Consider the following 26,430-nt stretch of genomic DNA (forward strand, 5'->3'; position numbering starts at 1 on the left):
ATGCATTTATTCTCCGATAGTTTTCCTCACGCTTCTTCAGGAATTTTCGGCAAAAACAGCGGGCAATTTCGAAACGATTCTCGGTGAACACGGAACGTGTGAAGACGGCTCCCAGCGGAATTTAAGAAAATATAAATTACATATATGGACAATTGCAGACGTATAATATAGTATAAACAATCTCAGTGAACTTTGTATAAACAAAAGCGCAATTGAAGCCGAAAACAAACCTATATAAAAGTTAAGGAAAATATTTTTGTGGCACGCTTTTATTGACGTCGAAATCGTTGGAATTTCTGTGTCACTTCTACTAAAATAGCATGTGAGTAATTAATAGTCTATAAATTATAAAATTTAATCGGAAAACCTTTCTGAGTGGACATTTTATGATACTAGAAAGAAATTGCATTTAATTTGCTCCGATTCTTTTTATAATTTTACTTTATACAATTTGATTCTTCTTTTTGTGTCTATGCTAAGTAAAACACTAAAAATACCTCGGCTATTTTCAGTTTTCATCACTTACTGTCGCACATTGGTTTGACAAGTTTCCAGTCCTGTTTCTGGTCTTTGTTTCCCCCATTTCATTTGATTTTATGTTGTTTATAATTAAAAGAAAATTGCGAGAATTAATGCTAATGTCGAAATTATAAACATTTCGGCACGAGTGCCCATTAGCATTCATATCTGTTGTGAATTACAACATATATGTATGTATGTCTATATATATGTACATACATATGCATATATCTCTTGTAGAATGAATAAAGGTGTTCGTAAAAAAGCATTTGGTATTAAAAGAACATTTTTTGTTGTAGGAAATTGTGTCGAATGACGTTTGCTGCTGCTGCGGCTGCGGCTGCGGCTGCTGCAGTCAAGACTTTTTGTTTTGGCGTCGTCTTTGTATTTATAAATATGAAAATTTATTTTATTTAATTTTCTCACTCTACTATTTATAGACGGACATGTCAGAGCCCACAGCCCAACAACAGCCGTCACAGAATGGCAAAGAGCGTTCCAAGTCAACCGAGGAGAAAGAGATTCCGCGCGAACCGGCGCTGGTTTGCAAAGACATCGATGTAAGCAATAAAACCAAGACAAATATATCTATATGGACTTTATAACCGCCAGCAGTTAACTAATAATTATGAACTCATCTCATCTATCGCAGATTAAGACTGAATTAGAGTGTTTGGTAAAACTGTTGGATGGCAAAATTTCCAAGGAAGAGGAAGTGGCCATGGAGGAGCTGCATCAGTATTTGATCGAGGACGATGGCTCATGGGCATTGGGTGACAATTTTCTGGTATTTGTCCAGCGTGTGCTCCGAGACGTTCAGGCCTTCTCGCCCGACACACGGATACATATGATACGCACGCTGGCCTATGCGGCCCTCAAAGATGATGTGATCATAATCTTGCACCAGGATCGCAGAGATCACACGCTCATGAACTTCGCACAGGACATTGACAAGCACACACCTGAGGAGCAGCAGGCCTGGGCCATGTTTGTAAGTCTTTCACATCCAGTCTTCAAGAATATCAGAGTTATACTAAAGACTTGTTCGCTTGGTAGACCTGCAATCTGTTCGAGAATGTGGGTCCCTCAGAGTGGCTGCTGTACATCTCGGAGTGGGAATACAACGGCCAGACCATTTCAAATATACGCGTCACCACCAAGGTGGCCGTGCACTGCATACTCTCCAACTGTCCGCAGCTGAAGAACATTGGCTCCATGATCCTCTACAATATCGCCATCAAGGAGGTGAAGACTGTGGTAGGTACTCGACATGGTAATGGATACGCTTAGCGCAGCTTCGCTCATTTTTGGCCTCATTCTTCGACAGGTATTCGATGACGTTGCCGTGGAGCTGGCCATGGCCATACTGCAGTTCTTCCAAAGCAGTCCCAACGAAGACCAAATCTTTCGCACGCTGAAGGCGCTGGCACGTTTCCTTGAGGTATTGACCCACATTCGTATAGCGTTTCTAGCGACAGCTGTCAACTCTTGTGTCATTTCTCATCACTTAGGTATCTCCGGACGTACAGATGATTATTCAAATGATTGGACCACATCCAAAACAATTTGCTGGCAAAAGCGAGCGCGTCGACGAGCTGATAAAGATAATTAGTCGCAAAGTGCCCGCCTAGGGGCCCAAATAGATCATAAAGACCATTAACATATAGGCAAGCCTCACTTTAAACCCTTATACACACACAATGTATTTAGATCTTTCAATTTTTGTAAGCATTTGCGCGACACAATAAACATTTCTATTCTTTACTACACTCGCTTTGCGGCTCAGATCATGCCATCGCCGCAGCAGAGCTTCATCAGAGGGAACCCATTGCTGGCACTGGCGCGCAGCTGCAGCCAGTGCTTCTGATTGGAGACGAACATTTCGGATGGCAGCTGTGTGTCCTGGGCACTCGCGTCGGCTAGGAAGCAGATCAGCTCTCAGAGAACAATACAAATTCGGAATAAGGTCAGCAACTCACTTGTCTTCTTGTCAAACCTCGGCGACTGCGTTATCGATATGATGTCTTCCGGCTTGCGTAGGAGTATCTTGCCCACGCCCTTGCACATGCGCAGCACCTCGTGATTGCTCAGCTTGTCCAGCTGCTGCTCGTCCAGCAGGGAGCAGTTGAGTATCCACTCGCGCACATCATCGAAATCATTGAGCAGACGCAGGGCTCCATTGACGCTGAAGCGTATGCGCTTCTTGTAAATGAAGTCCAGCCAGGCCTCACAGATCAGCTTGAGGATGAGCTTCAGTATGACTATGTCCTTGGTGGCGCGTATGGTGGGCAAGAAGATCTGATCCAGCACATAGCCCACATACAAGCTCTTCTCCTCGTTGTCGTAGACGCTACGCTGCCAATGGCTGGCCGCCGGAAAGCAGAGCGTGAAATTGGCCAGGCTGACGATGCGGCAGACCGCCGACAATATCTGAACACATTCATCGGTTGTTTTCTGCCAAAGCAGGCAAATGAGCTAACTGAGGTGCTGGGAGTTGGGGAGTTAAGGATTTGGGAGCCTACCTTAAGCAAATCTATATTATTTGTGACCTCAGTGATGAGCTTTGTGCGTAGCGCCACGCACACTAACATCAGTATATCGCTCAGATCGGCAGTGAGTTTGGGCAGTTTGAAGGTAGTGAAGACACTCAGGCATTGCTTCACATCGTGCTCCAGTATTTGGAAGAAGCGATCCATTTTCCACTCGCAGCACAGCAGCTTCGCCTGCTCGGTGACCCACAGACGCATCGAGTGCACCGAGTGATCTGAAAGCTCAAAGCTCTACAACATGGAGGACTTTACACTCCATCAAGCTTACCCAGCCTGTGTAGTATGGGTATTTGTTCGGCAACTGGCAGCAGACTCGAATTATTGTGGGCATCCGTGTTAGCAAAGTATTGATTGCTCAGGTTGACCAAGTTGGAGAAGACGCTGATCCACACCGTACCAGTGGGCGTGCCGTGCTCCTGCAATGCAGCCAGCCGCATTTAAGATATTCAGATTCGAGTTCTATGCAATCTTACGTTCTTGGGGAAATCACGATACTGCTCGACGACCTGTTCAACCAAACGTTTTGGATTGCTCGACGATACGAGAGCCAAGCGAAAGAGCTGATCCCAGATGTTGTTACACATGAAGCCAGTCAGAATCTCGCCAATACCACGTAGCGTGGAGTACACCGGTTCGGGTATATCTTTGACATATTTAGACAGTCATAAATATATGAATTATTATTGATGACAAGCATTAACCCACCATTCACACTCTGGTGAAATAGCCAGCAACGTATGGAGTCGATGTGGGTGAGATTATAGCAAGACATCGGCGTGTCTATCCACCAGAGCAATATGTGATCCAATATGATGCCCACATAGGACCACAGCAAACGCAGGCCGCGCACGATGTAGGCATTCATGTCCACCTCTCCTGTCCGGCGGCTATCTGTTTGATAACAATGATAGGATACGCTTCTCAATGAGCTATGATCAAGGGAACATACCGAATATAGTTGGACAGATCTCCGTGGCCTTGGTTATAAGTTGTGCTATGAAGAGGCGCTCCTTCTGCAGGAAGCTCTCGGTGTGCTTGCAGCGTAGGCTCTGATTATCGCCGGCATCTGGAGCTGCTAGCTGCATGGATTTGTAGTCCTGGCCAGGATCGCAGTACTGTTGGTACTCGCCAGCAGCAAAGGAGATATTCAATGTGCGCAGGATCTCCAAGCTTGAAGAGGTGGACTCGTGGTTGTGGTGCTGCTGCTGTTGCTCACGCCAGGCATCCTGCTCACCCATGTTGAAGAGTCCAAAAATCAAGTCCAACGCATTCTGCTCTACTCGGGTTTGGGCCACACACTATAAAAGCAAATCGGGAAACTCCTAAACCAAAGAAGAAGACTTTTTGACGGACCCACCTGCAGCACGAAGCCAAAGTCAATGTTTCGGAGGGACATTAGCAGAGCTGGATACATATTGCTGCACACATTGGCATGCATCTCCTCCTTGCATTTCCCACTCAATTTCGGCTCATTCTCTTCCTCCTCTAGTGGTGCCTCCTGCTCCGCTGGCGCTTTGGGTGGCCACTGCTTCTGGCTCGCGTTCACATTGCGGCACTTGTTGTACAGCTGGGTGATATGCAGTGCCCAGTTGAGCCACATCTCTGACTGCATCGACTTGCGCAAGAGCAGACAGAGCTGCAAGAGAAATACTTATAGATCGGTCAGGATGAGACGAAGCTACCCACCGTGCGCTTGAGCACGAAGGTCAGCTGGCAGAAGCGTCTGTCGTTCAGCTCCATGATCAGATTGAACTTGCGCATGAGCAGCGCGTTGTAGGGGCTGCGCTTGATCTTTTTCGAGAGCGACTGAAAATCTGCATTTTTGGTTTCGTCCTTCAGGCTCCAGTAGAGCTCCACCACATGCTCGCACTCCTCCAAAATGGTATCCTAGCATTGGACAGCCAAAGAGAAACTGATTATCCGCCCGGATCAACTGTGTGACCAATGCACTCACATGATCGCTGAATATGGACGAGTTAACATCGATCACAATCCGCTTGGTAATGCGTCGCAGTTCCAGGCCCAAATTTCCGATTTCCGCGAACGTGTGCATCGGCTGCGATTTGTTGCGGCAGTACCATTTTGGTGTCGTGCTCATTTTGGGAGTTACCCCGGCGTCGCGGGGGATGAGCCAGCCCACTCGCACTCCTTAGCCAATCGCCTGCCCCTATCTCCAAATAGCTTTTTAATTATTGTGTCTCCCAGGCACGCATTCGTCGACCCTTCCTTATTCCAGTCTAAGCTTACCCCGACTTATGAAATGCAAATTTTGCGAATGTTTAATCGATGCCAGGATGTGAGGCCGCATCGCCTAGCAACGCACGCATGTGATTCCATTGCCATAAGGCCGAGCACACCAATTGTATGGAGATAGCAACGCCCCATGCCCAAACATTCGTTGCCAATCAAACATCATTGACAGCCCAACAGACAGGCATTACCATTGCACCCTACACTCAGGATAAGCAGCTCCAACGACTACAAAAGGTAAACATGTACATTCCTTATTTAAGAATGAATATGACCAAAATTGTATTGTATTTAAGAATCGAGTGTGTAGACTCAATGTAGAGTATAATTTGTACAAGAGGCCAACCTTTGCAGTTGCTTAATAGACCTAGAATCGTTCATATAATACAATAATCACGGCAAGTTTATTGATATATGTGTGGTTATAGATAGGTTTGATTTTATATATATATATTTTTTGTTTTTTTGTTTTGTTTTGTTTTTCTTGAATAAATGTAAATATTCAACACATTCTTTTGCTTGTTTTCATAATTGTTTGTTTGTTTGTTTGTTTTTGTTATCATCTATGCTTATACTCTCGTTCTATACACATCAACATCTGGTTTTGTTTTGCTATCACATTGAATTGTTACATTTATAGTAGTAGTTGCTGCATGTTGCCTGCTTAAAATCTTTAAAACATGTTTTAAATTTCATGTGAAATATTTTAGGTATACATGTGTATCTGTGGGCTGTGTTTTGTGGATTGTATATTGTGTATTGCGTGTTGCATGTTAAGTGTAGCTGTTTCTGTGAGTCTCTCTCGGATGCACTGAGTTGAGGAGCACACATTTAAAAGTTTTAAACCTTTTTTACTGAACTTTAAACGAAATCCTATATCTCAAAATCATCGTCACAATATTTGTTTTATTTTTTATACAAAATAAATCTTAAAATTGCTTGCGAATTTACTATACACTATTTTAGTGGATGTCGCTTAGTTCCTTGAATCATCTCTCTCTCTTTTTCACAATGTTCTTTTCTCTTCTTAAATTTGTTTTTTGTTTTTGTTTTTTTTTTTTTTTTTTTTTTTTTTTTGCGTTTACAATACGTTATTTAATCAATTAAAAATATAGAAATAATATGTGTATACATAAAGGTATATATCTGCTTCTTTTGTTTCACGCATTGTAAAATATATGTATAACGTATATATTGTATATATATATATATATATGATTTATATAGATTTTGTATGCACTGCGTCTATGTCTATATCTAATCCTAACCACGCATCGCTTAATCCTCTGTAGTAGTAGTTGTAGTAGTAGTAGTTGTAGTATCCTGCAGCTCTTCGAGAGTTGGAATATCGTCTTGTAGTTTCAGCACTTGCAACCTTGGGTTATAGTGCCCGGCTAAATAATATGTATCATTGTTATCATATATGGTTTGATATTGCTTCGAATCGGTGCCAAACTTGCCAACGTAGTTGACAAACTGCAGCACCTCGCACCGATGCGATATAGTCTGCACGTCGTTCTCATCCTCATGTGGCGATTCAAATAGAGCACCCTATAAGGATATAAGAACAAATATTACATATCTTTAAGATTTCGAATTTTAGATTTTAGCTTACCGGATATTTCAATTTTGGACAACCCGTGGTTTCCTCCGGGTGATAGAACCACGCCACGCGCACCACTCTATTGCCAGCCGTGGTCTCCCACATGGACTCGATGCGTCCAATGTAGGGGCGATCCGGTCTACCCGTAGATAGAAATACTGCACAGTCCCCGACCTGAAATTCATGAATGTAACGATTAATGCATTACTCATTTTCATAGGAGCCTTGTAACAGTTACCGTTATAGTCTCCTTGCCCCTTTTGATTGTTTTGTAAAATTGCTTTCTGGCGCGTCCCTTGACGCCCGCCTTGCGATAGGCGGTTCCAAACCAACCCCACAGTTGCCGTTCTGGCAAAAAGGCCGCAATCTTGCTGCTGCCCTTGGAGTTGTTGTGCTCAACCAGCTCGTCGCCCTTGACCTACGACATGGAAAGGGAGTTTAGACGTTAGAACAGACTCTGTTAGCTGCTTAACTTTGCACATCACCTCATCGGATACCTCGGACATTAAGTTAGATGTGGTCTCCTCTTCGATGTCCAACTGCTCCGCCTTTACTTTCAGCTCAACCTTTACTCGTTGCATGATTGGCGCATGATTTTCAGGTTCTTCTACCGCCGGTTGCAGGCCCTCAGCCGTCGCCATATAATCCTGAACCGGCTCAGCCTCTTCGTTGGCATTTTTGCGATGGTGCTTCTTATGCTTCTTGCGCTTCTTGTGCTTATGATGCTTGCGGCTGCCATCATCCAGACTGGCGGCGTCCCCGGCCGCAACTCCATCGGCGCTTCCATTCTGAAAGTCATCCAACCCACCAGCCTGGCCAATTCCATTCTGGGCTTTTGTTAACTTCTTTAGACTCTTCTTCAGGCGCTTCTTCTCGCTGCGCTGTGTGAACAGCTCCATGGTGGCAGCCAGCGAGGTTGTGTTATCGCTGCTCATACTAAAACCATGATGGCTGTGCGAATCATCGCCGCTCGGCGCGCCTGTTTGCTCATGGGCGGATCCGGCGCCACTGTCGCCGCTGCGCATTGTGCCACGCTTCTGCTTGCCTACAGAGTAAAGGGGATTATCGTTGTACTCTGTACCATGGGCGGGACGGGAACGGGGCATAAACGAATCAAGGAAAACGAAAACAACAGCCATAAATAAAGAAGTCACAAAAAAGGACAGTAAACAGAGAATGAAACCTCATTAGAAAGCATTAAACTTAAATTATTGTTTGCCACTTGAAGGATTCTAGTGTAGTCAAGTAAAGATTTTAGATTATTTGGCTTCATTCTCCCATATAAAAGTAAATAGATGTATATATATCTATGAGTGTGTGTGTGTGTTCTGTTCGACGCACCTGCAATGGGATAGTTGCTGAGTAGAAGGCGAATATTTTTTAAGCGGATCCTGCCGCTGTCACCATCATCGAACTCCACGCTGACAAAGTCCTGTGGCGTTGCACCCACCGCTGAGGCTGCTGACGGAGCTGTTTCCTCGACTGGCTCTGAGTCAATGGCACGACCAGGATAGAGACAACGATACTGTTGGCTCCAATAGGCGCACAGCCGCGTGCCAACTGGCACATCCTCCACACTCTTGGGAGCCACCTCGAGAATCTGTGCAACATTAAGGATCTTATTAGCTATAGGTAATTGGAGTAGCTTTCGGTACTCACCGTATCCTTGAGTATGTCCTCGCGCGACATGACATGCGACTTGTTGCCGCGCTCGCCGTCCAAGGTTATGGCATACACGTCTGGCGGACGCAGCGGCTTCATGACACCCGCATAGAACAGACCCCCCATGTCGGTGAGCACACGTGTCTCATCGCGGTACAGGTGCTCACTGGTCAGCTGGAGTTCGGCATCTGCGGCGCTAAATCGTCGCTTGGCCTCGGTGACCGCTTGCGCATCGACTGCGCTCGCTTTCAGCTTGCGCTCCTTGCGCGCCGCCGATTTTGTGCTGCTCGTGTGCGAATGCTTGTGCGAGGAGCTGGAAGAACTGGACGAGGTAATTGGAGCAGCGGCAACTGCCGCATCTAAAGCACTAGGCTCGAGACGCACAAACGACGATGTGCTCGGCGAGTTGCTGCTTGGCAAGGTACTGGGCTCCACCTGCGGCTGCTGCAACAGCGGCGGTGGCGGCGGAAACGAATGCGTCTTTTCTGGGAATCTCAAAAAGGTAGACGCCTGCAAGTTGCCGCTTGAAAATTTCGGAAACTTATAATCTCGCAACGGCGACGCAGTTCTGGTAAATGATAAAAAGAGGATTCAAATTAAAGAAACCAAAAACAAAATTATAAAAAAAGAACTAATTTTTAAACTACTCCGGTTTCATCAATTGCTCTCAAAACAAAATTCGCAATTGCACGAGGTGTGCAGTAAAAATAACAGTAATTGTCTGATTGCTTCAAGATGACTTGAAAAATAAAACAATTTTTCCATATCAGAATTGAATTTGTGATCCATACTTTTTCTGGGAATAGGGCGTATTTGAATGCTGTTGATTTTGAGCTGTGAGATCTGGATAAGCCAGACAGCTCTTGTTTTAAACATCTTACACATTTGATGATCAATTGTAACAAATCCGTTGAAGACGTCCCCAAGGCTCTGCTCCTTTCAGAGTTTGCCAAAATGAACTTACCCCAGGACTCCGGACAGCGTTGAGCCGAGCGTTAGCTGCGGCTGATGTAGCGGCTGTTGCAGTGGTAGCGTCTGTTGTTGTTGTTGCTGTTGTTGCTGCTGCTGCTGTTGCAGCTGCAACAGCTGCTTGGAGCACTTCTTCTTCTTCTTGTGCTTGGAAATCTCGTCGAGCTTGCGCTTCTTCTTACGATATTGCCGTGTGATGTCGGCCAAGCGCATGCGCATGCTATTGTCCATGATGGAGAAGACTTCCTGGCCAAAGCGCTGCGCATAACTGGGATCAATGGTGTGCAGAGCGCTGCGCAGCTCCGACTGCAGCTCCTCGCCCTGGAGCTGTGCATCGTCCTCCGGTTGCTGCAGTTGCTGTAGTTGCTGCTGTCGACTAATGCTGTGGCGACGCTTCTTCTTGCTCTTCTTGCTGCAGCGCGAGGATTTGCGACTCTCCCCGGACACTGAGTTCGACTTGGAATGTTTGTGCTTTTTGCGCTTTGCGGGCGTCAGCTCTCCGGCGGCTACGGCAGCGAAGGATGTGCTGGGCAGCTCAATGCCCTGCATGGAGGGAAACGTGGGTGAGGTGTGCAACATTTCCTGTGGAGGGCAACAATCAGACGGCTGTGAGGACTGTGCCGGCTGTGGCACACAGCCATACGAGCTATTCGCTTCGATGGGCGGAGAAGCCGCTCGAGACGAAGGTGTGCGCGACGTTGGAGTCGCGAACAGACTACTGCCCTGCTCCTCCTCCTGCAATGCCAATGCGCAGAGCAGCTTCAAGCCACCCAGCGGCTCCGACTGCGTTCGCTCCACATCCATCCGTTGCTGCATTGGTGTCGACTCCACTGGCTGCACTGGCATCATTGCCGGCACGGATTCATGGTGCTCCACCGGCTCCTGCTTGACGCGCAATAAAGGCGTGCTATTGGTACTGATGTTTGAGAGCAGCACCAGCCCGGTCAGATCCTCGGGCGCTGTCTGTTGTAGGTGTTGTTGTTGTGGTTGATGCTGTGGTTGTGGTTGTGATTGCTGTTGCTGTTGTTGCACAGGCAACTGCTCCGTGGGCACTTCCATCGGCTCGCTGGCACTGAGACTGGCACTAATCATGTCACTGGGACTCGTTTGGGTATGGCACTCATTTGGTTGATTGGCGTGATTGGTGTGGGCACTGAGGGGCTCACTGGGTTTGGTCAGCTCGAGGGGCAGCTGTGATTCGCACGCCTCCTGCGTCGCTTTGAGCGGACACGAAGAGTTCTCATCCTCGCTGCACACCGGCGTGTCTGTCTGTATGTTGACATCTTGCATCTGAGGCAGCAATGTGGCGGCGCCCAGACGCGGTGGCGTCTGCGGTGTCAGTGGCGCATGCAACTTGTAGTTGAGCGCCGCCTCGTCGCTCGGGGTGGGCGTGTCGGCAACAATGCCAGCGGCGGCGCTTGCACTATGCATTGACAGATTGAGCAGCGCTGGCGTCGGCGTACTTGGCGCCGCTTGGAAGAGTATTTGATGAGGCAATGGTTGGCTCAGCGGCGTTGCCATTGGCTCGATGGTCGCCGAAGTGGGCGGCGTTGGTAAACGCATTAGATTGAGAGCCTGTTGCTCAGTGTCCCGTACCGCTTCTGGCAGCGGCAACGGCTGCGCAATCGGATAGTCCTCCAGTTTGAGGCCAGCGGGCGGTAACAGCAGCGAGCTCATGGCCAGAGGCTTAGGGGCCACTGATGGCGGCTGAGCTGCCAGGCTGAGGAATCGTGAGCTGCTGGTGGAACTCAAGCTGCTGAGGCTACTGCTGCTGGTGCTGCTCGTGACGCCGGCGCCGGCAGCAGCCAGGCTCAGATTGATGGTGGAGTTGGTCGTTGTGGTGCTGCTGGTCTGTTGATTGCTGTGCTGGCACAGCGTCGAGCTGCCCGTGGCGGTGGCCGCTGCGGCCAGATATAGCTGCAACGTGGATGCATACGGAGATGTTGCGCCCAATGCGGAGTGGGCGCCCATCGAGGGGAATATAAAGTTGGGCGGTGGTTGCAGCGCAGCGGCTGCGGCGGCAGGCCCAGCACCGGGCGTACTCTGCGGTATATAAGCTGATGGCCAGACGAAGGCCGCCGCCGCCGCTGCCTGCTGGAACGGATCTGTGGGCGTTAAGAGGGGAAAATTTGATATGCCTGCTGTGCATAGTCGAGTGTTTGTTTTTTATTTTATTTTGTTTCAGTTTTTTTTTTATGGATTTGGAGTTGGATTTGTTGTTGTGGTTGTTGGGAGGGCGGGAAGAAAAGCGGAGTTACAAAAGCATGAATTAGTTGTTGTCTTGAAATCAAGTTAACCTAGCTAGGATGCGACGACTCAAGCATTAGTGGCAAATGGCACAAGCGTCGCTCGTGATGCGTCATGAATAGACTATGTACTTCGATATACATATAAATACATAGATATAGATATATACATATACACCTACACATACATATACATATTGTATTTATATATATATAGAAATATATATTCACATCTGTGTGTGTCATGCATGTTGTAAGAGTGGATGCCTTGAATGTTACTTAGATGATGCATATAGAGAGACTTACCAAGCGCTGCTGGTGCCGCTGGCAGCAGCACCACCTGACCGCGACTGGCCTCGCGTGAGTATTGCAAGCCCACCGTGGCGGGCGACATGGAAATCACTGATTCAATGGGCAATGCATCTACAAACGCAAATAAAATAAAACAGATGCAACAATAAATAAATAAATATATAGAAGGAGGAGTGGCCAGTTGTGTTGGATGGGTTAACTACTTCAGTGGCAGAAGACGATTTAAATAATTAAAAAAAAAAAAAAAAAACACATACACTTCGCTTTAATATATATAAGGAAGGTAAAGAAAAACTCACTTGGATACTGCCAGAAGGTGGAGGGCGCCCTGTTGACCCCCGCGGCGCTCAGTGCCAGCTCCTCGGCGGTGGCTGTGCCCGTTGTCATCAAATCACCGTTTCCCGTGAAATACAGATTGCCGCAACTGGTGGCGCCTGCTGATAAAGTTCGTATGAATAGCCGATAGTCAAATTGTATTGCCGAAAATGTCAGATATTATTTTTAGCTTTGCTTTGACAACTTTTTGCTTTGATTCCGCACAAGTTTTGCAACTCGACGACTCAACGTTCAATTATTTAATAAACTTTTTGTTTTGCACCACAGCAGCTTTACATGCCACTCACATGTATCTGTGTGCGTGTGTGTGTGCAAGTGTATTTGTGTTTGCGCCTGAGAGAGAAAGCTGTGTGTGTATACTTTAAATATTGCAATGTCCTTGAACTATGCATTTGGCGACCTACCCAACTCACACCCAACACTCAGAGACAGCCCAACAGGCAGCCTATCAAGCCACTGAACCATCATCCCTTAGCCAAACACCGACTGTGAATAATTTTTACAGAAATTCGATTAAAGCGTACACGAAACACTAATTGCATTACATCAAGGGGCTATTAAGGACCTCAGATTGATGTTCGACCTAGCGAATGCTAAAAGCGAAAACGGAGCTGCCTCAAAATGCAATTAGTGCCACACTTTTTTTTCTCATTTTTTTTGGACATCTACCCACCAGTTATAACATGTACACACATACATATATAAAGATCTCACTATATATAAATAGAATCCGCACAGCCGTTAGGGGGGACTTTACCATATGGTCACATACCCAAACCACTTATGCGTATCATATTGCCGTCGCATTGGTCCTCCTTGATAGGAATGCTCAGCGTGAGCATCCCTTGTTGCTTGCTGCTACTTATCCCAGCATCTCGCTCTATATATATTTGCAGCCCCCTCGGTGTGCACCACCTTCCAGATTGCTGGACGAGCAGGAACAACAGTTTAAGCTCGCCTGCAGCCAAAGTTGCCCGAAAGTTGTGAACAACATTTTGAGCAGCAACCACCCACAGAAAATGAAAGGTTACCTATGAGTAATCCGCCTAGATTCACGCTATTCGAAAGAAACGGCGCAATAGATACTCCATTTCATGTGCTTCCTCTACTGAAGTTTTCAATAAGTGTTTCTTTTCCTTCTTTCTATACATATCTAAACCACTCGCCCACATCTCATTGCGCAGCACGCCACCGCCTGGGGCTGCTGGCACAAGTCAGAGGGCTGTCACAACAACGACAGCTACACAATCCATATCCGCTACCCCGTCCGCTTTTGCGGCCGTATCATATGATTTCTGGCCTTTCAATCTTCGTTTAGGGTGGAATTTATGTGGTCTTCCTACCCCTAACTCACTGACGGAATTTTTAAATGTTTGCCGAAATCCTATTAGTGCCATAACTAAGCGCCGTCCACATCGTTCGCTTCAAGTCACACGCTCCTCGCCCGAGGCACAATTATGCCGCTAACGATGCCCCCGGGGACAGCCGAAGATTGGTGAACGGCTTAGCAAAGCGTTCATTAGCAAGCACAAATCAGTGCTATCCAATTCAATTAGACGCTCGAGCCTCAACCTGATTCTTGATCGCATACTTTTCCATTTCCTCCATTTAGATTTTATTCTAAGCTTTCTATTCTGAATAGTTTCTGAATAGTGTTCGTTAATGCGAAAATCCTTTATATTGAATGGCTTTGCTTATCATTTCTCCGAAAATTGTTAAAAATGGTGTTCCCCTGTGTTATCATAATTAAGGGTATTTAAAATAGAGCACTATCAAAATATTAAAATAATCGGATATTTAACATTGGACACAATTATTACTTCTAGTTACTTATTTTTTGAAACAAATATTATTTTAATTATTCTATTCTTAGAAAATCTGTCAGTCAAGCTATAACCACACACACACACACATCATGGAGCATCAAAGTTCGATAGTGCAATTAGTGGAACTTACCCAGATCAGCGACACGTATGCCGAAGCAGTTCATATCCTTGTTGAGTGGCGGCTGCAGCGGCAGAGTGGAGCCATTGTTGAGCGTGGCGCTGCTCGTCTCCTGCGGACGTTTGCGTGCCACGGCAATGCCAACGGGCACCGAATTGTCTAGAGACATCAACAATCATGATAATCAACGGATCTGGAATCCCATAGATTAAATAGACAACTTACTTGTGCTAGACGTGGACTTTTCCAGATCAGATACTTTAGGCGAGGAGGCTTCGATTTTGACTAACGTGGTGAGTGTAGATGCAGACATGGTCTTTGTGGCCGACGCCGTTACGGATGATGAGGTAACACTGCCCAGACCAAGGGAAGTGGACGCTGTCTGCAAATGATGCTGCTGCTGTTGCTGGTGTTGCTGCTGCTGCTGCTGCTGATGGCAATTATTGGAACTTATCTCAGACACCTGACAAGGCTCTCGTTTGATCTGCACAAATGTGTACGAGGACGAGTTGGTCTGCTGGTGATGATGATGATGATGCTGCTGCAACGGTAATGGCAACGGCAACGGTAACGACGCAGCACCGGCGTTCATATACTGTGCGTGTGCGGGCATAGCACCAAACGGTTCCAAATGCAGCGGATGACCACCAAGAGTGCCCACTGTTGCACCACCACTAGCCGTAGTTGTGGAGGGCATTAGAAATGTTGGTGCCGCTGCGGTGGCAGCGCCAACCGAGGAACTCAAAACATCCGCGCTGCTTGTTGCATTAAATGTAGCCATTGGTTATTGTTGTTGATAAAATTTGGACGTGTTTTGTTAAATTGGTAGAGACACTCTAGATTTTAGCTACTGGGCTTAAGCCTGGGCTAAAGCTAATGTTGTTGCCAACTCTAGCGTAGGCGGCAAGGAACATTGCCGACGACTTGATGCGTCGCATATGCTTCACATACATGCACACATACAAATGTATGTATGCACGAATATATATTTTTCTATAGCTACGTATATATTTATATACGTCTAAACATCCATTATCTGCGGCATACACGCACGCACGCACGCACACACACAAACACGCTCACGAACAAACAGTCTACATTTTTACGTGTTTATATTTCTCACTCTTTGGTGCAACACTCAGCGGTCATTTGTTTGCATATTGTCAACTTTTATGCTATTTATTATAAATAAATGACATAATACACGCGCCCCATACGTATGCAAGTAGCACTATATACATACATATGCATATATAAATATATACATATAATATATATGTATATATGTACAAACTGGACCTGTGCTAGGTTCCCAGCGGCGGCGGAGGTGGCGAAGGTGTGGAGGTGGAAGAGCGACCGATCCCTACTAACGCAATCGTTTTTAGCGTTATGCTATATCCGCTTTAGAATTTCACACTGCAAGCCGCCTACAAAATGGCACGCATTAAACCGCGCGTTTTTTTCGCGAATTAGTAATCCCTGGAAAAAAGTCCACGGGAGACACAAAAAAAGCAACTTTTCAAGTTTTCACTATGTTTGGCAAGTGACAATCGTTTGCGATAGTTGCTATCATCGATATTGCCCACTCCGTGACGATAGGATATTGTTCGATATTTTATAGTTTCTACGATATTTTGATAGCCACAATCGATGCTAGTGCAAATAATAAAAATCGATAACGTGGATAACTATTGGCGCGCGTTCAGCTGTCATTTTTAAAAGTTAAATAAAATAATATTTTTATTGTTTATTTTTATTATTTAATAGTTACATAATCCTTATTGTTATGTCACGTATGATAATCATAGCTGCTTTCAGTTATAATTTGTAATATAAATAATATGAATTTTTAACTTAAACTAATTTTAATAAGTCAGTAATAAGCTACTTTGCAAACATAAATCATAACAGTTGATTCTGGCCAGCCACTCACGGCCAGAAGTCCATTTATAGGTAAATGCGTCTTAAATCTTTTGGCGTAGTTATGGAATTGCATTGCGGACACAGCTTACGAGCACCCAGCGTCTGCAGCCAGCACTGCTCACAGTGGACATGCCAGCAGGACACTGAGATGGCGGGATTCTTGTAGTCGTCAATGCAGATTAAGCATTTGAGTTTGCTCTGTGCCTGCTTCTCGTACATACGCAAGCGCGCCTTTAAGGATTCGATAATCTGCGACGATGTGTTGTTACTGTTGCTGCTACGTGATGTGGATGCCGCTGCAGACACAGGCTGTTGTCCAGATGTGGATGGAGCCTGGCTAACCGCCTCATCATTCATCTCATCAGTCGCTTCGTGGGTATTGTTGCTCTTGGGCGTTTCATTGGATGATATTAGACGGCGCACATAACTAGTAACATCCGCCTCAGAGACACCGCCTTCCTCTGCATCGTCATTGTCCAGTGGTATGACGTCTGCTTCGCCGTATTGCGTCGGTCCATATATATGTGTGTCATCCTCATCCACATTCACATCGTCTTCATCATCGTTATTCGTCTGCTGGCTACCATTATATTTGATGGTCTGTCCAAGATTCAGCGCTGCATAGCCGCCCTGGACGAGCGTCGATACGCGAATTCGCTTCTGTCCCGCCCACTCGTATTCCTCATACTCCTCGCTGTCATCGTCATCATCGCTGGAATGCCGATCCCCGTTCCTTCCGCCAGCACGCAGACACTGATTCACATGCTCCTGTATATCAGTCTGTGGGAAACTTTTGTTGCAGACGGGACAGATGCAGGTGACTTCGGTGGCTTGACTTGACCCAGCAGCATCCGCACCTGCAGCAGCTGTTGCTGGTGGTTGCACTGGTGGGGGTGGCGGTGGAGTAGGTCGCTTGCGTGTTCTTTGTCGCTGTCGGGCCTGCCGGTTGCGTTGCACACGCTGGAATACACTCCATGGTTTTCTCTGGCCGCCACCCTCAGCAGTAGCACCAGAAGATTGTGTTTGCGATGTTGAGTTATTAGTGGTGGCAGCCAACGCGGCCACAGTCTGTGCGGAGCGCAGCTGCATGCTGTGTAATCGATCCATTTCAATTTGGCAATGATCGGCTACTTGACTGCGTTTAATTTTTGCATCGCAAGTGGGACATATGACATCCTCTTCCCCATTGGCGAGATTAAAGTTTTCGGTGTTGGGCACAGTGTCAGTTGCCATGGCAAAAGACCTTTCTCTCTATATTTTGCAAGCAAAATAACGATTGGCCACCGGGGCGTGCGACACTTAGCCAATGTACGTGCAGTTTATAGTTTATATTTTACTTGGATTTCGTTTAAAAACTCAGATTTAAACTTAGTTTTCCAACCGAAGCAACTAAATAAAGTAGAACAACAAACGCGACGCCGATCTAGGGATGTAAGTATATTTTCGCCTATCGATCAAGTATCGAAGTGGTCGCAACTATCGCAAAGCATAGCTTAAGCAGCCTTGCCACCTAGGTAAAACCAATGAGCACCTAAAAAATAAATAACGCGTTTTACAAACATTTTAGTGATTGTCAATCCCTCTGCAAATAATTATTTTTATTATTTTGTTTGTGTTTAATGTAAAAAGGAAAATTCAAAATTTAATTAAAAATGTAAAATGCAATAGCTAAACGCTATACAGAAAATAAAATCGTAAGTTAGAGTTGCTACCACATCGATATACGCCATATTTTCGCAGCAGACAGCAGAGCACAGAAAGTGAAAAGCAAAAGCTGGGAAACAGAATAGAGAAAATAGCAGTGCGTTATTATTTTCCCACAACTGTGTCACATACAAGGCTCTCCAAAAACGAATTGTATTTTTGTGTGTGGGTGCGTTTATGTGTGTATAGATCTTGTGTTATTTATTATTCAACAAAAACAAGATGTCGGAATTGTTAAAAACGCAACAGCAGCACGCGCAACAACAACAACAGCATCAGGGCAACATTGGCATCTATGGCAATAAAATGAATGTAATTCCAAATTACACGTTGAGCGGAATGAGCTCCTTTGATGCCGAATCACTTCCTGATTACTCAGAGTTTGATTCCGAATCGGTTACTTTGGACTATTACAAGGAAAGGTATTTAGCAAACGACAACAACAACGACAGCGACAACAACAAGCAATATTTTTGTCCGCATTTTTGTTTTGATTCCGTTTCACCCTTCGTACACTCGACGCAGTAGTTGTTGTTATTGTTGATTTTCTGTGCCCCAATTTTGTTTTCATTCGTGTTTTGTTTGTTTTGTCTTCTTTATTTGATATCATTTTGCTACTCATATCATACTGTTGATCCTGTTGCCATGCCCAATGCTCTCACATATGCTTGTGTGTATATGCAAATATTTTGTGTTTCTCTCTTATTGTTAAGGCTAAAAATAGAGTAGACATCGTCTCTGTCTGGCCCCCGTCTGTGTAATAAAATCATAAAATTGGCAAGTATTTTTCTTTGTCTAGTATTAAACAAGCAGCCCGCTCATACCTATCGCTTACACCACGCTCTCTATAGAATTTGTTAGATGAGAATATACAGTGAATAATGCCTTCCTTGAACAGTCGTTGATTAAAAACTTGGTTCCTTCTATAGATTTAACTGAGTAGTTGCGAAAGACATATAGTATATCATTCATCTACTAAAAATTTTCTAAAAACATTTATAGCAAGAATTTTCATTTGCTCAAGCTTTTACTGTAGTCATATAGTATGTGGGCTTTCGTGTTACCTTATGCATTATTAATGCAATACGCATCGAGATGTTTGCAGTTTTACGATTGATACAGGTGCTTCCTGGAGTCGCCTTGCCATCTGAGGCGCTACATTGTTTTTGTTGATGTCATTGCATGTGCAATCCTATATAATAGCTTTGTCACATCTCGCATATCTTTAAATAACCACGTACGGAACTTGACTAGGAGATACCCTGACTAAAAGAATACCGCTGAGCTAAAGTAAACTTACAAATACTTTTAGTTTCGTCGGCAATGACCGACTAGAAGCTACCCTGAAGCCTATGTCTATGTAAAGAATACATATTGTGGTATAGCTTCTTAATGTGAGATGTACTCAAATATCCTCATTTTAAAACAAATTTACATAAATGACTTGATCTCTGATTCGAAAGGAACCACATTGAATTTGTGTTTCATAGGCTCCATGTTGGAGATGGTCAGGTGAACCAGCAAACGAAAAGGCCTATATAAACACGTTGATTGATCCTGTTAGAATATAAATACATATACATAATACAAACTTGTTGGCCCTTGCGAAAACAACATATACCAATAATCTTGAATAACCGTTATCCACTCATTAGATAATTAATGCAATATTTCCTATAAACCGAAATCTTGCTGACGAGTGTCGTTTGATGAAATGAACAAAACAAACTTATTGAAGCGTTACAAAAAGCAATGTTTGGTTGCTCGTGGCCTATTCCAAGTGGATTTTTGTGCTTTGGTCAATTTGTGGTAGGCCCCTCCCACCCAGACGGGGGCTGGGCTCCGGCCTACTCAAATGCTTTTGTATGTGTTTGCATGCTGCTGCTCTATATTGTATTGTTTTCTCAGCTGACTTGTATGCGCTTGAATGTATGGTTTAGCTTTTTGTATTGTTCTTATTTAGTTTTAAGTTGAACTATAAATTATCAGCTACAATTGCACTAATCGAAACTGTTACCAATTCTATTTTTCCTCCATGCAAAACGTTTTAATAAACAAACAGATGTTAAAAAGGAAAGCATTTTAGAATGAAAAGCATTTGAACAGTTCATAACAAACGCTGTGCGCTAAAAATTAATGAAAATACAAAAAACAATAAACATCAATTGAGACATTTAATTGTTATATATATACCAAGCCAGAGTTTACCATTATTCCCCTCTATAAACTAACCAAAAATATCAATAAATCGCTCCAATTCAGTATTTTACGTGGGCAAACGTTTTGCCTGATTAGTTTTTAAGGTAAGTGAAGCTCTTCTTATCAATTTCTAATTGTTTTTTAATACATATTTTTAACACTAAATGTATGTTCGTTTGTATTATTTATATAGTGTACTACGTCCTGAGGCGGACAAAATGGCGCCGACTACGACAATTGAAACCATAACAATCACAAGACCCCTCAAGGTGTGTACAAGAAAATGATAATTCTAATTTTAAAGCGTTTTTTTTTTTTTTTTAACAATCCAAATTGAACTTTTTAGGTGATTGCATTTATTTGCGGAGTCATCGTTGTGGTATTGATGATTATGGCCCTGGCATCCACAGATTGGCTAATGGCAGCCGGTTGGCGGCAGGGTCTCTTTGTGCATTGCATCGAGGATGATTCAGCTTCACCGCTGCCATTTAATATACAGGATCCACCAGGCTGCTATTGGACCCGTGATATTGGTAATGATATAAAATCAAGATCAAAAACATTCTTCTTGCTAAACACCAACCTTTGTATTTTTATAGGCTACATCAAGGCAACTGCAGCGCTATGCATTATCACATTGATAACGGACGTCATAGCCACAGTGTTGACTGGACTGGGCCTAAAGACACAGAATCATAATATTAAATACAAATTTTATCGAATAGCAGTGCTAGTAATGCTCGTCTCACGTACGTGTCATCTGTAGCTTACATAATTCTTAATGCTCACATTTTTTCCGATTGTCTTTCAATACAGTATTGGCCGTGCTCTCTGCTCTGATTGTCTATCCAGTGTGCTTTGCAGGCGAACTCACAATGGGTAAGCATTTGAATATAAACTTTAAATTTACCAACTTATAATTGGTTTGTTTATGTAGCGAATCGACGCGTTTGGGAGTTTGGCTGGGCCTATGGCGTGGGCTGGGGCGCTGCAATATTCTTGTTTGGAGCAGTTGTTCTGCTGCTCTGTGACAAAGAATCAGAGGAGATCTATTATAAGGAGAGAAAAATTGTACATGAAAACCAAATGCGCGCCTAGGCAAGGCCGCACGACCTGCCTGACGTCGTTCTTTAGACATATAAGCATCTAGAAACACATTCACTCACACATATACACACACTCACAGACGTATATAAATTTCAAATTTGACTCACGACTCAAAAACAAACGAACACACTCAATCAAAATAGTGATTTTTCGTCATAATGTTTAGTTAGACTTCTGATTACGTCCATCACAAACAAATTTTAAGCCAAAAGAGAGAACCATAACGACTTGACTTAATTCTTCCCATAGTACTGGGCATTAGTTAGATAAGACTTGTTTATATTTTATTTGTTTTTTTTTTTTTTCTTCCATAAGTTTTCCCCTGTGGAAAGTTATTCTTCCAAAAAATACAATGGTATATACTCTTCAAATCGTGTCCAACCTACCTATCTATATAACAACACTTATATTAAAATACATAATCGCAAATCTTATCAGCGAGCTCGACAAAATTATAATCGATTTTTAGTCTATTCTTTGGCACCAATATGACGAAAGCGAAACCAAATTGTACTTTTATGAAACAATATATACAAATTTATATGAAGAAAAAATAATAATATTACAAATTATCCAGATACATACATGTCGTATACCTAGAGAATATCATAGAAATTCATAGTCGTTTACACATGTAATCCTACCAGAAATGTATGTATTGTAACCTTACCGTAGTCGATCCCTCTATACGACCGTTCCACACAAAACTGAGAATCAATTTTGATGATACGACAAACACAAATAATATATATATGTGAATTATATTTTACAATATTTCTTTGAATTTCTTCAACAATTCAGATTATGCTGATTACGATTTGCAACAAATTTAGTTTGATTCATTTATAATGTGTTGTGTCAGTGCTACCCATATATACCCAATGTACTCGAATATAAAATGATATACATATGTATTTTAGACCTTTATCTTTTGTATAATACTTAAACCGTCCCGTTTACCACTCGAATCACTTTGAATTATTTTTAAGTTAATATCGTATATATGCAATAATTTGAACTCTATATTTGGCAGTTTTTGTAACCTCAGTTATATATAATTATTTTTACACTCTAATTTATAATTGTATATTCCTTGTATTGTGTTCTATGCTCTATTTACATATCATAACCAATTCAAAAGTAATAAACGCGTTTCTGTCAACCTCTGTTAATATTTGAACAACTTGATACAATTTTGGTTTGTTAATTTAAGGCTTTTAGCTTGTTCAACAATGACTATTTATCTGTTCTTATATCATTCATCCATATATTCACAGCATAATTTCTCAAGTCCTTATTTGCATTTCATTTTCGTTCTTCAAAGACGATAAATTGACAACACGCAATCAACAGAGAAACAATTAGACCGAGTTTTAGGTAAACGTATATTACAACAATACAAAGATAACACATGCATTAACATTCATTATATAAAGAAGACATTGAACAAATCGTAGGCAGGAACGTGCGGTGAAAAAGTGAAGCGAAAAATATAGAGAAACAAGAACAATTATTAACGAGTATGAAATTAACAATTATACCAAACAATTTTAATTAACTAAACTATATGTAAGTAAGGTTAAAGTATGCAACTATTATTAAAAACAAAAAACAAAACAAAACAAACAAACAAAACGAAGAAAATACAAATTTAACATATGTAACTAACGAAACAATTATATAACTTAGTATACTCAAATGTGAACATTTATGAAACGTTACAATTTTTTATTGAAAAAGAGACGCAAACGATTAGCTATAACAAAAACATAACACGAAACGTACATACATAACAAACAAAAATTAAACGTTTTCGTTCCTCCATAAAGCAGAAAGGAACAGAAAAGTCAAATTGAAATAATATATAATATGTTTTAACCATTAGAAGTTGTATGAATCGGAAACGGAGAACTTATCAAATTTATTGCTAGTGATCGATCGTATATAATTATTGAATATACTCAACTCACTTAGTCACATATTTATATGACATTTATATAAATTATGTATTTGCCAATATTCACAGTTAAATTAACCATATATTTGATACAGCGAAGGTGTCTGATGTCCCATCCATCAGTGCGATTTTGTTTTGTTTAAATGTAAATATTATGGCCAGAGATTTCCGTTCTCATCCACAAATGTAAATGCTCTAATGTAATCGATATTGATTTTAAATTTCCTTCTCAATCACTTACGTTATGCATACTGAAATGTTTATAAAAACTACAAATTAAGTTCGCATTCCATAATCAAAATTTATTCAAATATGTATGTAACAGCAAAATACATAAATACAGAATTTATAGGAAATTCACACATATTGTATTCAATGGAATCTCTATAAGATTTGGAAATATGGACATCTGAAATGGATTCTTCTTAGATGCTCCATTAAATGCTTAGATCTGCGGCAATAATATTATTTTGTTCAAAGTACTTTGAAAAGAAATCAACGAAACGGTTTATCTTGGGACGTTTCGAAGGATCCGCTTCCCAGCTGTCGACTATCAATTTTTTCAATTCTTCAGGATAAACCATTTTGATGTCCTCCAAATTCGGACGCATTCCTATAAAGTAATATAATGTTAAGTAATTCCAGTTGACACCAAGTCGTACCGTACCGTTTAGACATTCGCGCATTATATGTAAAGAGCTATCAATGTTTTCGTAGACCTGTTTGCGCGACATCATTTCCCATAAGATAATGCTACAGGTGTATACCTCCGATGGCTGTGCACTTTTCACTCCTTTGAAAGTCTGCAAATGAAATAACGCACATAAATATAAGCAACTGACAGCGGGTTAACTCCTCCACACGTCTAAGATCCCAGAACAGCGGAACTTATAGTCAAGTTGATCAGTTCACTTATATTTGATAATGCATTGTACTATATGTATTGTATATGTCTATCGTAGCTCTCTCTGGACGAGAGTCTACAGCACATACATATATACTGCAAATTATGCTCAAAATTTATATACTCGCTTGCACTTTATATAGATAATATGCACTTGCATATAGATCAGATACTAGCCTCTGGTGCTATATAAGGCACATTGGTACGTTGATTTGTGTTTGTGGTTGCCTCAGCGCGCACAGATCCGAAGTCAGAGATTTTCAAGACGCGACGGTGATCCATTAGCAACATATTTGACGGCTTCAAATCGCCATGCAGCAAAGGCGGTTGTCTCGAATGAAGATAAGCAACGGCCTGGTAAAATAAAAGAATTTATGCATAGAACTTTTACTACAAACGGAAATAGCAAATACCCTGAGCCCTGATAAGATATTTCAATCGTTCTACAATTTTTTTATGCATTTATGCACATCACACATACAACGTTCTGCTAACTGCGTTAGCGCTTGGGCATACATACATATGTTAACTTATTTATTGAAATCCCTACCTCACAGTAATCAAATCGTGCTTAAACATACTCTGATTTCCCATTTTCAATGGGTTGAGGGTATAAAAACGAAATCAAATTATCGATACATACATAAAAGGTAAGGAGGTTAACACGAATATATATGTACATACATATGTAAAATTTGAAATCTTTTGCTTTTGTACACTACGAGATCTCTGCATTCATACGGACGGACGTGCGGACAGAGAGGCATGACGAGATCAACTCAGCTTGTCATTCTGATCAAGAATATATATAATTTCAGCTACGTATGGACTGCCATGACTACTTCTGCCTGTAATATACATTTTCACACAACCATTATACCTGATTTCCCGTTTCCCATGGATCTAGGATATACAATAAGTCTATACGTATAAATATATGTATATCAATATACCGAAAAATACTGGAGTGCCCAGTTGACAACATGATTAAATGTATACTCAATCAACGGTGGGTTATGCAAGAAATCTTTCAGAGATCCGCCGTCAGCATACTCCATAATTGAATACAAGCTATCTCCATTGCTTGAATCACCAATCAAGGTGAGGATGTTTGGATGCCTCACGTCTCGCAAATTTCTCAGCGCTCTTTCAACATTTCTATTGTCACCGTATTGTTTGAATTGTTTAAGTGCTACGGTTTTATTATCATACTGTCCTTTTAAGACGATTCCATAGGTTCCGCTTGCAATTTCCTATAACGCAAAATTTCTATTATTTGGTCAAACTAACGACGTTACTTATAAGCACTTACTATAGAATTAGTTATTTTTGTAAAGTGAATTGAATCTATATAGTTATTAGCATCCATCTTCCGTTTTAGACGCGAGCTTGCCGTGTACTAATCGAATTTGATTTCTGTGAAAATAATTGTTGATTTCCTGTACAAATGGAAATTGTGGGTATATTGTTTTTATGTGAATGAATGTATTCTTTGTATGTATTCAGGATATCGAGTTGATTTGTCTTTCTGTCCATTCGCCTGTCGTCTATCCTTTTGTCCCCATCAATACATTGGTTCATAAGTCACACATCTCATTTATTTTATTTATTTTTTTTTTTTAAGATCAACTTGAAATCCATTAAAGCAAAAGTCTGCAATTTCATTGCACTTATACGAATTAAAAACCTGAAAAAATATACACATTTCTTTGTAATTCAAAATTTCATTAGAATAGTTCTATAACAAATTATAATATGTATAATATGCATATATAATATACATTGTATATGTAGCTCTGTTTTCCGCATGATTGCAAAAAAAATGCCCAGATTGATTGAGATAGTTACCTGTGAAGCCACAGGGCATCTGCTAGTCGGGCACTTTCGATTCGGACAATAAAATTGATAAGGATAATATGTACTATATACTTAATTACTCATGTTTATATATGTATAAAGAATGAATAACACTTTATAAACAAGTAAGAAGACTCCAGTCGAGACTGCTCGACTAGGAGATACCCTGAACCCTCTAAGCTGATATTCTAATCATTCTGCACTTTTTTTATGCACACATGCATACACACGAACGTACTCGAACGGGCTCTACTAACTGCGCAGTAAGCAGCGACTGGTATCCCAAAATCTGTAAATTACAAAATCTTTGTATCCATTAACTTTATATACAACGCAAATTTGAAGTCTACAGGTCTAAAAGTGCTCAAATTAGGCTGAAGAAACAATGC

General features: G+C 42.2%; 6 protein-coding genes across 18 annotated transcripts; 2 read left to right on the forward strand and 4 right to left on the reverse strand.

Annotated features, from left to right (window-relative positions):
* The first annotated feature begins 61 nt into the window (after positions 1-61).
* Positions 62-2,288, forward strand: LOC108618308 (uncharacterized). Its single transcript, XM_018014284.2, has 6 exons — positions 62-322; positions 960-1,079; positions 1,172-1,510; positions 1,576-1,776; positions 1,847-1,960; positions 2,031-2,288. Exons 2-6 carry the CDS (start codon positions 966-968, stop codon positions 2,148-2,150), a joined length of 888 nt encoding a protein of 295 aa, XP_017869773.1. The 5' UTR covers positions 62-322; positions 960-965; the 3' UTR covers positions 2,151-2,288.
* On the reverse strand, positions 2,038-6,214 carry LOC108618361 (uncharacterized). The gene is made up of 10 exons (XM_018014338.2): positions 5,023-6,214; positions 4,755-4,955; positions 4,426-4,704; positions 4,018-4,366; positions 3,774-3,959; positions 3,542-3,711; positions 3,337-3,484; positions 3,042-3,283; positions 2,499-2,973; positions 2,038-2,438 (listed from the first exon to the last, which is right to left on the reverse strand). The coding sequence occupies exons 1-10, from the start codon at positions 5,164-5,166 to the stop codon at positions 2,302-2,304; spliced, it is 2,331 nt and encodes a 776-aa protein (XP_017869827.1). The 5' UTR covers positions 5,167-6,214; the 3' UTR covers positions 2,038-2,301.
* Positions 6,215-6,350: 136 nt separating this feature from the next.
* wge (BAH domain and coiled-coil containing protein winged eye) lies at positions 6,351-15,963 on the reverse strand. 11 transcript variants are annotated; one of them, XM_018000131.2, is made up of 12 exons: positions 15,690-15,962; positions 14,616-15,565; positions 14,403-14,549; positions 12,410-12,547; positions 12,105-12,221; positions 9,548-11,693; positions 8,581-9,151; positions 8,263-8,521; positions 7,407-7,996; positions 7,160-7,339; positions 6,934-7,095; positions 6,351-6,869 (listed from the first exon to the last, which is right to left on the reverse strand). In XM_018000131.2, exons 2-12 carry the CDS (start codon positions 15,169-15,171, stop codon positions 6,597-6,599), a joined length of 5,139 nt encoding a protein of 1,712 aa, XP_017855620.1. In that variant the 5' UTR covers positions 15,172-15,565; positions 15,690-15,962; the 3' UTR covers positions 6,351-6,596. The 11 variants fall into 11 exon arrangements, with proteins under 11 accessions (XP_017855620.1, XP_017855629.1, XP_017855626.1 ...); XM_018000140.2 differs by having other exon boundaries at positions 7,407-7,966; positions 12,410-12,544; positions 14,616-15,963; XM_018000137.2 differs by having other exon boundaries at positions 9,548-11,657; positions 12,410-12,544; positions 14,616-15,962.
* A 149-nt stretch (positions 15,964-16,112) lies between these two features.
* Positions 16,113-17,777, reverse strand: RNF220 (ring finger protein 220). The gene has a single exon (XM_018001086.2). The coding sequence runs from the start codon at positions 17,544-17,546 to the stop codon at positions 16,338-16,340; it is 1,209 nt and encodes a 402-aa protein (XP_017856575.1). The 5' UTR covers positions 17,547-17,777; the 3' UTR covers positions 16,113-16,337.
* Positions 17,778-17,825: 48 nt separating this feature from the next.
* Positions 17,826-22,980, forward strand: LOC108608893 (transmembrane protein 47). Of its 3 annotated transcripts, XM_018000505.2 has the most exons (7): positions 17,829-18,007; positions 20,080-20,320; positions 20,410-20,485; positions 20,563-20,749; positions 20,816-20,965; positions 21,033-21,095; positions 21,154-22,980. In XM_018000505.2, exons 3-7 carry the CDS (start codon positions 20,435-20,437, stop codon positions 21,312-21,314), a joined length of 612 nt encoding a protein of 203 aa, XP_017855994.1. In that variant the 5' UTR covers positions 17,829-18,007; positions 20,080-20,320; positions 20,410-20,434; the 3' UTR covers positions 21,315-22,980. The 3 variants fall into 3 exon arrangements, with proteins under 3 accessions (XP_017855993.1, XP_089324217.1, XP_017855994.1); XM_018000504.2 differs by lacking the exon at positions 20,080-20,320 and having other exon boundaries at positions 17,826-18,439; XM_089468091.1 differs by lacking the exon at positions 20,080-20,320 and having other exon boundaries at positions 17,828-18,007.
* A 581-nt stretch (positions 22,981-23,561) lies between these two features.
* Takl2 (Tak1-like 2) lies at positions 23,562-25,645 on the reverse strand. The gene is made up of 5 exons (XM_018000503.2): positions 25,497-25,645; positions 25,138-25,437; positions 24,362-24,538; positions 23,948-24,083; positions 23,562-23,893 (listed from the first exon to the last, which is right to left on the reverse strand). Exons 1-5 carry the CDS (start codon positions 25,551-25,553, stop codon positions 23,718-23,720), a joined length of 846 nt encoding a protein of 281 aa, XP_017855992.1. The 5' UTR covers positions 25,554-25,645; the 3' UTR covers positions 23,562-23,717.
* Positions 25,646-26,430: the final 785 nt, after the last annotated feature.

Source organism: Drosophila arizonae, chromosome 2, assembly GCF_054131065.1.
Source record: "Drosophila arizonae isolate 15081-1271.41 chromosome 2, UAZ_ARI_1.0, whole genome shotgun sequence".
In the NCBI taxonomy this organism is placed as follows: Eukaryota; Metazoa; Arthropoda; class Insecta; order Diptera; family Drosophilidae; genus Drosophila; species Drosophila arizonae.